Here is a 14,678-nt window from a genome sequence, read left to right as displayed (position 1 = left end):
GGTGAAATGGGGATTAAATGACCTTACTATTCTTGGGTTCCTATGTATTTTCCTTGTAGAATCTCAACTTTGACTTCACTCGGAGTTACCTGGACTTGATTGTGACTTACACCTCAGTTATTTTACTTCTGTCACGGATTGAGGACCGCCGAATCCTCATCGGCATGTACAACTGTGCCCATGAGATGCTGCATGGGCATGGGTGAGTGAAGGGGATATAGGAAATGAAGAATCTCATACATGGTGGTATGAGGTACAAGGTGGATGCAAAGGAAATAGAAGCCATGTTTTCTCACTTGAGAACCTGTAATCTACATGATGACCCAGGCAAAATAAAAACACTTTAAATACTTATAATGGCATACACATCAACAAGTATACTGCACTTTTACATATAGTTAACTCTTGAATATCTGCTAGTGGATTATCCAATTTGCATTGTGTCTGATCAGTTTTTAATCCTGGGCTGGCTTCCATGGTGCTTTTCAGGTTATTGTAAAAGGAAATGAAAGTTTTTTTTTTTTTTTTTTAAGTATTGGTAAGAATAATATTAGCAAGGTAAAGCCATTAGAGGTAAGTAATGTACGATAATACATTTGAAGCCAAATATAAATGGATTTTGGATTATCTGAAATTCTGTGCCCCTCCATTAGTGCAAATAATAAAAGTATTTAAGGGCTGAAAAAATGAAGACCAGAGGGATCAGAGGAGGCTGTGACACATTGTTCTATGTATGATGTGTATTCCCATGTGTCTACATGAATACCTAGGCACATGCCTTACCCATTAGCTTTAAATGTATATATATCTTTTTGGGTTGTATACAAATTTGGGTCTAGGCATATCACTCGAATTATGACTAATCAACATGAATTCATAGAGTACCTATCATGTGTTCAACACCATTTTGGGTGCTTACAAGGAAGAAACTTTCATGGACCTGCCCCAAATTATGTAGTTCTATCTAATAGCTTAATGCACTTGGGCCTGGAATGGGTTATCCATATATGTAATTCACAGTTCAGTATAGATATCTTTGGAGGTGGAGGGGAATGCCAGCCTATGCACATGTCTTTATCCTACATGCAAACACAAGAGTTTACATCATGGTTAAGGGAGACCTGTAACTATTCTTGCCTATGCTTTCTTCCAGTGACCCCAGTTTTGCCCGTCTGGGGCAGATGGTCTTAGAGTATGACCACCCTCTGAAGAAGCTGACAGAGGAGTTTGGGCCTCACACAAAGGCAAGTTCCTTGAGCGAGTGGGGAATTCCTCCAGCGGAAGTATATCATCCTCATCATTGACACTAAGGATTCATTTGTTTCTCCCCACAGGCTGTGAGTGAAGCCCTCCTCTCTTTGCATTTCCTTTTCGTCAGGAGGAACCAGGGGGCTGAGCAGTGGCGCAGTGCCCAGCTGCTGAGTCTCATCAGCAGCCCCCCAGCCATGATCAACCCTGCTAATTCAGACACAGTACGTTCCCTTCTCCTCTTGTCAGTGATGGCATTCTCTTTGCCAAGGCCATCTCTGTAGAGGGTGCTTTCAGGAAATAGCATCTCTAAGAGTGCTTTAAGCCTCTTCTAGGATGTGCATCTAAGTTGATCACCTCTTGTAGCTAAAAATCATGGTTGGGTTGGAGCTTTTGTTTGGACCAGGATTAGTGTGTGCTTGCCCATAGAAAGAATGTAATAACTAATCATAGAATGAATGGGTAGATGAAAGTGAGGCATTAGACACTATTCAGCCTAGCAGGAACTTGAACATAGGTGTCAATTAACACATATTTTTGTTCAATTACTATGGGCCCAACATCCATGCTTAAAGAACTTAGAGTCTTGTAAGGGAATATATGCCATATAGTCATAAAAATATAAGGGATGGTACAAGATGAATGAGAAATGCCAAATGAGTGATTTCCACTTTAAGTGGTAAAAGAATCCAAAGGAGGGAGAAATCATGAGAATGTTTTGAGTATTTTGAGCTTTTCTGAACTGTTGAAGAGAAGTTATATTAAACCTTTTATTTGTCCTGACTTCCAGCCCAACTTCCTCTTCCTTTTCTCAACTGCATTTGTTTTTCCTCAGCCCACTTCTGGTTGCCTCACCTCTATTATTGGCAGGTTCCCCAGCTACTGGCTTATCACAGTGCCCTGATCCAGTCTGGCAAAATAAAAGTTGGTTTTGGCACTTAAATTCTAGCTTGACTGCCCTTGTCTTGATGGCCTTAGTCTTTAGGGGGAGACCAAGTTCAATAACAGCTTGACCATCTCTGCCTCCCTTCTCACAGATGGCCTGTGAGTACCTGTCTGTGGAAGTGATGGAGCGCTGGATTATCAGTAAGTTTTGTGGGATGAGGTGGGAATCGATGAAGCAGCAGTGTACATGGATAGAAAATTCTAAAAGTCTTCCTCTGCACTGTTTCACCCACCTGCAGTTGGGTTTCTTCTTTGTAACGGCTGCCTCAACTCCAACAGCCAGTGCCAGAAGCTGTGGAAGCTGTGTCTGCAGGGCTCCCTGTACATCACCCTCATCCGGGAGGACGTGCTCCAGGTGCACAAGGTCACCGAGGACTTACTGAGCAGCTGGAAAGGGTGAGACACAAGAGCCAGCTGATCTTATCGTGAGAGTTTCTTAGGGGTCTTGAGGAGAGGGAAGACAGAAATCCAGGGAAGAAAGTATTCTTAGGAGAAAGGATCAGTTATCTACGTTAGATGACATTGACAGGTCAAAGAAAGCGAGGACTGAAAAATGTTCATTGGATTTGGCTATAAAGATGGTCTCAGGGTCCTTCCTGTGGACAACTTCATTTGAGTGCTGAGGTTGAAAGCTGGGTTGTGGTGGGTTTAGAAGCAAATGGGAGATAACAAATTTAATAAGTAACTCTTTTAAGACGTTTTTGACGGGAAGGATTGAGAACTATAAAGAGAAGGAGGTGTTGGATTGAGGAAGGGGTCAAATACCTTCATTATTTTTTATAGTTGTAAACTAAAATCCAAACATGTACAAAATACAAAGTGGAAGTTGACTACAGTCTCATCTCCCAGAATAGTTTGGTGTATATCCTCCAGATGCCTATGTGTATATATAAACATGTAAAGATGTGCATGTATTTTCAACCTTATATAAGCAATTTTTAAAGAGCAGTGGATCCACACTCTACATTATGTTCTGCAGTTTGCTTTTTTTCACTTACTCTATTTTGGATATCTGTGCATATCAGTCTATAGAGACTTATTCTTTTTAACAGTTGAATAGTATTCTGTTATGTGGTTGAAACGTAATTTATTTACCTAATCCCCTATGATGGACATTTGAACTGTTTCCACTTTTCTTTCTTTGTTTTTTATTTGAGGCATAGTTGAGACTGTTTCCTTTTTAAAAAATATCATTACAGGGGGGTGGGAGGATGGGTTAGCCTGGTGATGGGTATTGAGGAGGGCACGTTCTGCATGGAGCACTGGGTGTTATGCACAAACAATGAATCGTGGAACACTATATCTAAAACTAATGATGTAATGTATGGGGATTAACATAACAATAAAAACATTAAAAAAAATCATTACAAACAATGCTATAATGAACATTCTTAGACATATATCTTTGTGAACATTTCTATAAGGTAGATTCTCAGAATTAGAATTGCTGGGGTAAAGGGTATGCATATTTCAAATTTTATTTTATTTCATTTTAATTTTTTTAAAAGATTCCATTTATTTATTTGAGAGAGAGAGAACAAGGGCACAAGTGGGGGGAGGGACAAAGGGACAAGCAGACTTCCCGCTGAGCAGGGAGCCCAACACAGGGCTCCATCCCAGGACCCTGAGATCATGACCTGAGCTGAAGGCAGACGCTTAACCGACTTAGCCACCCAGGCGCCCCCGCATATTTCAAATTCTAATAGCTCCTACCAAATTGCCTTCCAAACAGATGTATTACTATCTACAGTCTATGAGAATACTTATTCCTCATACTCTCAACAACTGGGTATTATCATAAAAAAAAATCATTGTCAGAGTTAAGAGAGAGTAAATCTAAGATTAATAATTACAAGTTACAGGGGTGGATTTGGGTCTATATCTATATCCATTTCTACATACCTATAAAACTTTCTAATGATTATTGCTTTTAAGGAATGGAAGGCATGTTTGAAGAGGTTCAGTTCCCTATCACTAAGAACAACAACTAACATGTAAAATTTATAGTGTAGGGAGTTGTTTGGCATAAATGATCTAATTTGATCTTTATGTTACTTATACTCAGGTATAAGTATTAATATATTTTGTTACAGATGAGAAGATGGAGCTCAATCTCAATGTCACTCAGTTAATATGGAATTAGGAAATAATTCCAGATTTTTTGACTCTTAATCCTGTCACTTTCCATCATATGATGTAGAGGTTGAAATAATTATCTCCCAGGAATGCCGTGAAGTTGAATCCTGATTTAATTAGGATACTTTCCAACCCTAAATTTCTTTGATTCTGTGCCAAGTTCAATAAGGGAGTGGTTTGGAGGAGGCAAAAGACAGGTTATGAAGTTTGACTAATGCAGTGGCAAGAGTGATGCTGGACAAGAGGAGACAGATATAAGGAACACAGGGAGCACACAGAGCCTAAGGTAATGTGGGAGTTTTGAGCATGGATCACTAGTAGAAAAAAAAGAGATATGGTCAGGAGAGTCAAATATTATAGACAAACAGAGCAATGAAAAGGCCATCTGGTGATTCAGCCGTTCACATTGACTTTAGAAAGAGTAGTATTTTAGTGTCAAAGACCTTGTGGGATTCAGGGGTCAGTGAAAGGTGAGGAAGTAAAAAGCGTTTAGGTGTCTCTTTGGAGGAGTTTGGTAGTGTGGGAGAATGGGAAAGTTTAGTAGAATGTCAGGGCCAAGTGAAGGTCTTTCGGGGATAAGGGAGGCTTTGAACTCACGTGTTGGAAGACCAGCCGAGAGGGAGAGATTAAAGTGACAAAGAGATAACTGATAAAGGCAAATTCTAAGAGGAGATAGGTGGGATCCAAGGTAGGCTGGAGTGATGCTCTGCCTCTTTTATTTCCCTCCAACCTGGAAGAGTACTTCGGCCTCATGGTGTCAAGGCAACAGCCTTGGGACAGGACGAGAAGTCCAGTCCCAGCTTTGCCACTAAAACCCTATGTAACCCCTGGCTAGTCATTTCTCTTCCCTAGAGATTATTTTCTTCATCTGCAAAACAGTGATGAGAACTGGATAATCTCTAAGTTCTGTGAGCCTCTGATTAATAGGCCAGGGGGGAAAGTCGGGTTTGCAAAGATCCTGCTAGTGAGGGCTGCCCATGCTTCCCGTACATAGGCTGTAGTTTGGAGTCTCTCAGGACTGGGAAGGTGGGACAAGGCCTCTAATCGGCGGGGTGGCCAACGCTGCTGTGCTCGTGTCAATCCCCAGGTATGGCAAGAGAGTGGCAGACATAAAGGAAAGCAAGGAATATGTAATTGCGAACAGGTAAAGGTGGGGAATGGGCTCTCCAAAGGGGGGTTGGAATAGGAATCCCTCCTTTGTTCTCACCTAAGCCACCCCGGGTCTCTGTACAGCTTTATTGCTTCAACCCAAGAGCTTGCAGCTGCCCCACAGTTTCGTATGTTTTCTTACCGAGTCTAACTGTAGCATTGAACGTTCTTCCTACCTGACACCCCTTCCTAAATGCCTTAGGAGGACTTTTAAGGATGGGAGAGGCATTATTCTCTAGTTTCCACTTTCTTTCCTTAGTGGCCAGTTTCACTGTCAGCGGCGCCAATTTCTGCGGATGGCAGTGAAGGAGCTGGAGAGCGTGTTAACTGACGAGCCAGGACTACTGGGTCCCAAGGCAAGAGGAAAGAAGAAATGTTGGCAGGGGCATGATGACCAATGATAAAAGGCTCTATTGGGGGGGGGGGAGTGACTTGGCATTCATGGGTTTTTGCATTTCTGAGTCTTCCGTGATCTCTTTGTATATGTATATGCTGATTCCCTTGAATCTTCTCGGAGTACCCTGAAACTTTTTGGTTCTCTTTTTTGAGCACCATCAGGGGCTAGTATATCATAGCTATTTGTGTACTTGTCTTATCCTCTATTTGAGTGTGAACTAATTGAAGACAGAGCTTGCTTTTTTTTTTTTTTCCCAAACCACAGAAATGCCTAGTAAATATTTCTAAGATTCAATAGGGCTGAAAAAGTATCGGCTATGAGCTAATGTCAACATATGTACATGTCTGATTCTGTTTCATATGGTTTTTTGTGGGTCTCTGGGTTTATTTTTGGACACTATTGCTGATGGGGCTACACAATTGTATCCATATGCGTACTATCATGATAGTTCTCTGTGCTTTGAAATCTGTTTTTCCGGTTGAAAATTCTCATAGTCCCTGTCCTCTCCTTAGGCCCTTTATGTTTTCATGGCCCTGTCCTTCATTCGTGATGAGGTCACCTGGCTGGTTCGCCACACAGAAAACGTCACCAAGACAAAGACCCCTGAGGACTATGCTGACTCGTTAGTACTCGACATGGTTAAGAATCTTGACCTTTGATGGACTGGGGGAAGGGACAGGGAGACATCCAGTGATCTCAGGAGGTCTCAGTGTCTGCACTGCCTTTGTCTCAGTTGATATTTCGAGTCTCACAATCTCCCTGTTCTCATGCTCGACTTTGCAGGAGCATTGCAGAACTGCTTTTCTTGTTGGAGGAGATTAGGGCTCTGGTCCGAAGACACATCAAAGTGATACAGCAATACCACCTCCAATACCTGGCTAGATTTGATGCTCTTGTACTCAGTGACATCATTCAAGTAAGTTCAATTGCCTCTACTTTGGAAATGTCAGGGCAATCCCCAGTCATTTCCCCTTGGGGACCACCGTGGCTGAATTTCATGCTCCGTAGATTATATGTCAAAAAGCCCGATTTTCCTCTCTACATTTGTTAAAAGGGGGAAAAAAAAGACTAATAATCTCCGTAGTCTTTTTCTTTTCCTCCTACATGAAGCTACATAAAAATAGAAGAGAAAAATAAAGAGAAATTGGGTGTTAGCATGGCAGGGAAGCCAGGGAGTTCCCTCCATCTCTTGCTTAGCTCCTTCTGTTTTTGGCGCTTAGCAGTTCTTGTACCTTCATGTACTGAGTGAGCCTTGTGGTCCTTGTTTCTATCCTGGTGGAACCTCTACCCACTTGATGGCAACTCCAACTTCTCTTTTAGAACCTGTCTGTGTGTCCTGAGGAGGAGTCCATTATAATGTCCTCATTCGTCAGTACTCTCTCCTCCTTGAATCTCAAACAAGGTAATTGGAGGGACATGGAGGAGGAAAGGTCTATATAAGGGTGAACATCTTTTGTTCTAGAAATACTGATCTCGAGCCAGGGAATAGGACAAGATGACTTTGAAAAGGATCTACCCTTCTGTGGAGTTGGATATAGGGTGCTGTTTTCTTATTTTTCTTTTAAACTTCTGTTTTTCTTACAGTTGAGAGTGGAGAGAAATTTGAATTCTCTGGTTTGAGGCTGGACTGGTTCCGTCTACAGGTAGGTCTGTTCCTGTTAATGGTTTCCCATTCTGAGGGTTCTTCCTCTGCAACAATTCCTTCTCCTTTTATTTCCTAATCTCTCCTGTATAGAGTGATTCAACATTGAAAGCTGCTGATTGAGGGGCACCTGGGTGGCTCAGTGGGTTAAGCATCTGCCTTTGGCTCAGGTCGGGCTCTCTGCTCAGTGGGGAGCCTGCTTCTCCCTCTCCCTCTGCCTGCCGCTCCCCTTGCTTATGCTCTCACTCCCTCTCTCTCCCTCTCTCTATCTCAAATAAATAAATAAAATCTTAAAAAAAAAGAAAAGAAAATTGCTGATTAGCAGGACAAACCCTAGCCGAACTGTAGCTCCAAAGCAGGCAGTACTTCTCATTTATCTTGTTCTTCTCCACCATTTTTCTGACTCCAACCATAGGCATATACCAGTGTGGCTAAGGCTCCCTTGCACCTGCACGAGAACGCTGACTTAGCCAAGGTGATGAATCTCATTGTCTTTCACTCCCGAATGCTGGACTCAGTAGAGAATATACTGGTGGAAACTTCTGACTTGTCTACTTTCTGGTATGTCCTCATTCAGAGCACTTTATCATTTGACCTGATCTCTTTCCTGGCCTCTGTGGAGAACAGCAATTCCTTCCTACAGATGGGAAAACCTTTTTTCTTTGAGACCTCCTTAGACGCAGGTGCTCGAACCCACTCATTCCAGCTTCTACCAACTGATAGGAATTTGAGGATGGTTTCCTTTTGTTTTGGCTTTCTTTAGGATAATTATCTGGGATAATTCACCACTATGGCTTTTCCCACACTGTTCTCTTTGGAACCTTCTTTAGCTTCTTTTTATTCTTGGGACATTGTGATTTAAAAGAGACATGAGAAATGTGGAATTTTAGTAGAGAGAGCTGAAAATAATTGAGAGAGCTGGAGACTAGGGCCTTTGGAGAATGAAACTTAGTTTGTCTTCCTTAGGTATCATTCAGCATTTATCAAGTGACCACTGTTGTACATAACTCTATCCTTTGGTAGATCAAACAAACAACACAAGATGTTGACTCTGCTCTCTGCATTCAGTACTGGTGGGGAGATACAACACTCACATGTGAAAAGGACATCAACATATTAATTGCAAACATAAGAAAGTGTATAAAGAGTGCATGATGTTGAGAGGCTATAGGGTTGAGGAAAGATTAGCAACATGGAATTAACCTGAGAAAGTTTTCTGGAGCCTGAGTGGGGAAAATTTGGGAGGCATGTGGATTAGTATTACTCAAGGACTTCTAAATTAGGAAGAATGGCCCAAATCACATAGAGGTTCTGAGGGAAGAATAGCAGATTTTGTACAAGGGAAGGGAAGAAGATTAGCACTAAACTGCCATGGGGTCCAGTATAAAAGTCTAAAAGGGTTAAGTTTCTTGGTTTCCTGTCTACCTTAAGAGTAGGGAAATGTGGTGCACCTGGCTGGCTCAGTTGATAGAGCATATGACTCTTGATCTTGGGTTTATGAGTTCAAGTCCCATGTGGGGCGTAGAGCTTACTCAAAAAACAAACAAACAAACAAGTGTATGGAAATGAAGGAGGGAGGGGTGAAAATCAATGAATATTTGTTGAAAGAATGGATATTCTTTCCACCTCAAAGGGAGCAGCACCTCAATCTTAGAACCTTGGTTCTAAGTCTCCTTCCCCTTTTTCTGCAGCTTCCATCTCCGCACCTTCGAGAAGATGTTTGCTATGACCCTGGAGGAACCTTCCATGTTGCGCTATGCCATCGCTTTCCCCCTGATTTGTGCTCATTTTGTCCACTGCACTCATGAGATGTGCCCAGAGGAGGTGCGTACCCTGGATGCCAAGCCCTGCCATCCCTCTAATCACATCTCATCCTTATTCCCCAAAACACAATTCCAAGCGCTGGTTTTGGTCGTAAAAAGGGTACATAGGTATGTGACACGTGTCCCTAAATGTCTCAGCTTGATGTAGAATGTGTCCTCTCTCTGGGTCTGAGTTTCTTCTTCTGTAGAAGGAGTGGTGGCTCAGGCCAGGGGATCAGAGCAGATTATGAGGAAGAAGTGGCTGTCTTGGTGATGACAATTTCTTCCTTGCTTCCTCTTTCCCAAAGTACCCCCACCTGAAGAACCACAGCCTTCATCACTGCAACTCCTTCCTGGAAGAGTTGGCCAAGCAGACCAGCAATTGTGTCCTGGAGATCTGTGCTGAACAACGAAACCTGAGCGAGCAGGTAGGCTCAGACTTCTGTCTCTGATTCAGTTTCCCTCTGTTTACCTTGTCTTTCTCTCAAACGCCAAGTTCTCTAACCTTTTCTCCCAAGTAGGGCTAGGGCTTTTGTGTACTTGAGTTTATGGCAGGTTTCTTTTCTTGGTGTAACCCTTCAGTCTTTGCTCCCTCGGGACTAGATGGATGTATCTAAAAATACTCTTATTTGAACAGCTGTACACCAGCAAAATCAGTGCTGTCATTTGAAGAGTTCTGAGAGATGAGTTAACTTTCTGATTTCTTTCCCCTCCTCTCTCTGCCCTGTGTACATATAGTTAGGACGGTGGCCCCCCAACATCACCCGTCTTGTCTCACCTTTCTGTCCATCTGCACCCTGATCTGGGGCTCCGTAACCATTTCCAGACCTCTCCTCTGTGTTTATCCTCAGGGCTGCTTTCTTGTCCTTATCTGCTTGTTTTCCCCTCTCTCCCTTCCCTTGACTGACTCACAGCACCTGGTCACGACGAGCTCAATCTAAATCTCAGAAAATTTGAAAATTAGGAGCTGCTTCTGCTGTTGCCCTGGAGTCTTTTAGGTTTCCTAGACTACCCACCCTTCCTGGGTTTGAGTCAGGCTTTGTAGCAACTTTGGGAGAAGGATGAGCCAGGATGTGTGTGTGTGTGTTGTGTATACATATGGACAGTTAATATTATTACTTACATAACCTTCCATCTTCTCATATGTAAAATGTGGATAAAAATTGTTCCTTTGTAGAGGTATCATAGAGATGAAATGAAGTTGAGTATGTTAAATATTTAGTACACGACTCTCAACAGATGTTAGTTGCTATATTATTTGGTACTTACTGGGCACGAAGCTCTGTGCTGGGTTTTGGGATGGGCCCCAGAAGGAATTTACACAATCCCTGCCCTTGGGGAATGTCCTGATTTAAGGGAAAAAGGAATACAAATACATGTTAGAAAGAAATTTAAAAAATGAATGCAAAGAATATAGGCAAACAAGTACGATTATGAGTATACTCATCACTCAATTTGAATTCCTACTACATGCAAGGGACACAGTTAAAGAGATTTGCTCAGTGCTCTATCAAGGATGACGAAAACATGATATGAGTAATTGTTTTCACACACACCAGAACTTTTGCAACCAAGTGAGTATCGCCCCCTCCAAAGTTATCATTTCCAAAAAATAATTGGTGATGTTGCCATTACTAATGGAGTTACGTCTTTTACTACTTTCAGAATCAACCACAGACATTTTGGCACCATTTCAGGGCTGACATATCTTTAGTGTCACATCTTTTAGTGTGACTGTGAAGTAACAAAACCAGTTTTCTCACGGCTCTTACGCTGTTCTGAGAGTAATTCTGAATGGAGAGTTTCCACACATGCTTTGCACATGCTCAGCAGCATTGGGTTAAATGGAGAGAATTCTAAGATGATTACCTTGAAGGAGATACCAGAATATATAATTCTATCTTACATTTTCTGTGCAGATGACTGGGTATCTCGGTGAAGAGAAGGGATGCAGAATTGGTGTTTAAACTAACTAGCAAGAAATATACTATCTTGTAAAAAAAAAAAAAAAGTGGAAAGACAGTGCTGGTCATGTTGTGAGCTCTGAGTCTCTGGCGGGCTGTGCTAGTATGGGTAGCTGATTCCATGGGACAGAACATGATGAATTGTAGATGGTTTTTCCATACAAGCAAAAACCAACTGTCTCCTCAGGTTGGAAGATCCAAGAAAGTGCAGTTGAGTGGAGCTCTTAGATCCTATCCTTTTACTTGAATTTTTCCATCAGGACAGACTCTCTCTCAGGATGTGGGTGGGGACTTGATGATCTGATCCATAAAAGACACTGCCATTTTGAGACTTTGAGCCCTAACCTTGAGGGATATTTAGTGAAAACTGAAAGAAGTGGGTGCAGTTCAAATGGGCCCCCATTAGAGAAAGAGATGCTGGAAGGAAAGAGAGAGAAAGGTAGACAAATGAAAGAAGAGACATTAATGGAGGGCCTGTTAGATGGGATTCTTGTCAGTTCTGTCTAGGAAGGAATCTCATTTCTCTACTTGCTTGTGTTTGTCCTACAGCTTCTACCTAAGCACTGTGCCACTACCATCAGCAAGGCCAAGAATAAGAAAACCATGAAGCAGAAGCAGACCCCCAGAAAGGGAGAGCCCGAGAGGGACAAGCCAGGAGCTGAGAGTCACCGGAAGAACCGCAGCATTGTCACCAAGTGAGGACCTGGGCCCTTGAGGGCCAGGTGGGCACTCCTCAAAGAAGGGAGAACAGGGAAGAGGGAAGGTGATACAGCAAGAGGACGTGGAGGTGGTGGTGGGGAATGACAGAGAGGGAGAAGCACTTACGTGTGAATTTCCTCCTTTGCCTTTGAAGGCAGCATCCGTAGGTACCGGTCTAGGAGTCCTAGAAGATGAAAGGGTCTAAGGGTCACGGGCCTGACAAATCCTTCCCAGATACTAGCACGTAGTGCCAGACCCGTAATCAAGGCTCATTTTACTTTCTCAACTTCCCAGCATGGACAAGCTACACTTAAACTTGACAGAATTGGCACTGACAATGAATCACGTACACAGCTTCTCTGTGTTTGAACACACCATCTTCCCTTCTGAGTATCTCAGCAGCCATCTGGAGGCCCGACTCAACAGGTACCACTCTTTCATTGTCTTCTGCGTTGGGCTAGTATGATCGTTCTGAAAGTTGGGTTCTGTTAGATTCACCTGATTCATCTTGGTGGTCATTCTGATACAGTCGATCTGGCATAGGTCTCAAGTATCTTTATTAAAATCCACTGACAAGAAGGGTCTGACACTTCTATAGGTGGTTTTGGGAAACAACCAGAATTGATCACCACTGGCTTAGTAGAGTGAGCGGGACTTTTGCAGTCAGCAGACCTGTGTTGACATCCTGGCCCTCGGCTAAGACCCTGGAGCAGGGGTTCTGACTTGTTTGAGCCTTAGTTTCTGACCCTGTAAATAAGGATAATGATATTTACCTTATAATGAGAATTACTCGTAATTGAGAATTGGTACAGAAGGAAAGGTAATAAACAGTGAGTTCTAAGTTCCTGCCATAAATAGGTTTCGATAAAATAGATTCCCTTCCTTCCACTGTGCCTCTCTTTCCATTGCCCCCTGAAGTAGGAGGAACATTCCTGATATTGGAATTGACCACTACAGTCAGCAATTAGGGGAAATGAGGGGAAGAATTATTTTGAATAATCCCCTAGTCTTCTGTGTTTTGTTTTGGAATATGTAGTATATTCACTCAAGTTGCCAGGGAAGGCCTGCTTGAGAAAGTGACATTTGAGTAAACTCCTGAAGGAATTGAGGAAGCCAAGTGTGTGACTATCTGGGGAAAGCATTCTAGGTAGAGGAACTAGCCAGTGCAAAGGCTCTGAGGTGGGAGCCTGCCTGGAATGTTTAGGGGATAAAGGGGAGGCCAGTAGGGCTGGAGCAGGAGCCAGGGGCAGATGGGTCGTATGTGAGATTAGAGAGCTTGGGGGAGTGGCAGACCGTGTAGGTGTTTCTGTGTCATCGTAAGCACTTTGACTTTTATTCTGAGTGAGATGGGGGGCCTTGGCAGGGTTTGAGCAGGGCAGGAACGATAAATGTACCTACCTTATTGGGTTGCTATGAGATTTAAAGGAGATATTGCATGTAGTTAAATCATAGCACAGCGCCTGGAACACAGTATAAGTGTGCTGTTACCGTGTTTAATATTATGACTGTGATTATGATTTTTGTCCCCCAGAGCCATTGTGTGGCTGGCTGGCTACAACGCCACGACCCAGGAGATTGCAAGGCCTTCTGAGCTGTTGGCAGGAGTCAAAGCGTATATCAGTTTCATACAGTCACTGGCCCAGTTTGTGGGTGCAGATGTTTCTAGAGTCATCCGCAATGCCCTCCTCCAGCAGACACAGCCACTGGATTCGTGTGGAGAACAGACGATCACCACTCTCTACACAAATTGGTCAGTGTTGCTTATCCTCTTCCACCGCCTTACCTCTTTGTTAGCCCTTTTTCCTTTACCTGGTCAGAACTCGGGTCCAGGCATTTTAGTTCCCAGGGTCATAGGCCCCCAGAGGCTTGTTTCTGCTTGAGGACTAGAGCAGTAAGTGGGGGCAAACCCAGATCCCCTTCTGTCCACGGGGGACCTTCCATGTAACATCCATTCATCTACTCTTTAGCAACCTTTTTCCTCCTTTTTTTTTAAGATTTATTTATTTATTTCAGAGAGAGAGAAAGAGAGAGAGAGCCTGCGGGTGTGCTTTCGTGCAAGTGGGGGGAGGGGCAGAGGGAGAGGGGGAGTCCCAAACAGACTCCCCACTGAGCGCGGAGCCCAATACAGTGTTTAATCCCGCGACCTGAGATCATGACCCTGAGATCATGACCTGAGCCGAAATCAAGAGTTGGACGCTTAACCAACTGAGCCACCCAGGTGCCCCTGACCTTTTTCCTCTTAATCTCCAGTTCCTAATCTTCCTTTTCTGGATTCTCACTGTTTTAATTTCAAATGCTCTCTCTTCCTCTTTCTGAAGTTCTTTTATGTCTCTTTTTTGTCCAGCTTCTCTCCCTGAAGACTATTCTGTCTAACACCATATCTCCAGAATACTATCACCTCACCTCTGACATGACCATGTCAAGTCTAGCAGATTGTTTTTAATAGGAAGGAGGCCTCCTCTCCAAAACCAGAGGAAGTAGGAATTAGCAATGTTTCCTTAGAGATTTTGAGGATGGAAAGGAGCTGGATTCCTACCTCCCCAAGCCACTGGGTGGCGCTCTTATTCCAATATCAGCTCAGCAGGCGCCAGGCTGCAAAGAACCCCGAGTTGGGGAAAGACCGAGACAAAGTTTGCAAGTAAAAATGCCAACAGGGCCTGTCAGAAAAGGTAAATGGATGTTGTGGGTTAGGTGAA

General features: G+C 43.2%; 1 protein-coding gene across 2 annotated transcripts in view; it reads left to right on the top strand.

The window, feature by feature from the left end:
* NCKAP1L (NCK associated protein 1 like) overlaps positions 1–14,678 on the top strand; it is a 40,998-nt gene that overhangs the window by 9,877 nt on the left and 16,443 nt on the right. For both annotated transcript variants that reach the window (XM_032420946.1, XM_032420947.1), the window contains exons 5-21: positions 60–202; positions 1,154–1,244; positions 1,335–1,472; positions 2,286–2,334; positions 2,433–2,589; positions 5,417–5,473; positions 5,738–5,834; positions 6,388–6,497; positions 6,659–6,791; positions 7,196–7,277; positions 7,460–7,518; positions 7,933–8,078; positions 9,209–9,341; positions 9,628–9,747; positions 11,833–11,978; positions 12,277–12,408; positions 13,514–13,732. In XM_032420946.1, the coding sequence (XP_032276837.1) occupies positions 60–202; positions 1,154–1,244; positions 1,335–1,472; positions 2,286–2,334; positions 2,433–2,589; positions 5,417–5,473; positions 5,738–5,834; positions 6,388–6,497; positions 6,659–6,791; positions 7,196–7,277; positions 7,460–7,518; positions 7,933–8,078; positions 9,209–9,341; positions 9,628–9,747; positions 11,833–11,978; positions 12,277–12,408; positions 13,514–13,732 (2,012 nt within the window). The remainder of the gene's footprint in view (positions 1–59; positions 203–1,153; positions 1,245–1,334; positions 1,473–2,285; positions 2,335–2,432; positions 2,590–5,416; positions 5,474–5,737; positions 5,835–6,387; positions 6,498–6,658; positions 6,792–7,195; positions 7,278–7,459; positions 7,519–7,932; positions 8,079–9,208; positions 9,342–9,627; positions 9,748–11,832; positions 11,979–12,276; positions 12,409–13,513; positions 13,733–14,678) is intronic.

The sequence above is a fragment of the Phoca vitulina genome, unplaced genomic scaffold (assembly GCF_004348235.1).
Source record: "Phoca vitulina isolate PV1807 unplaced genomic scaffold, GSC_HSeal_1.0 scaffold23, whole genome shotgun sequence".
Lineage (NCBI taxonomy): Eukaryota > Metazoa > Chordata > Mammalia > Carnivora > Phocidae > Phoca > Phoca vitulina.
Note: the sequence above shows the minus strand (reverse complement) of the source record. Positions and strands in the feature narration are given on the sequence as shown.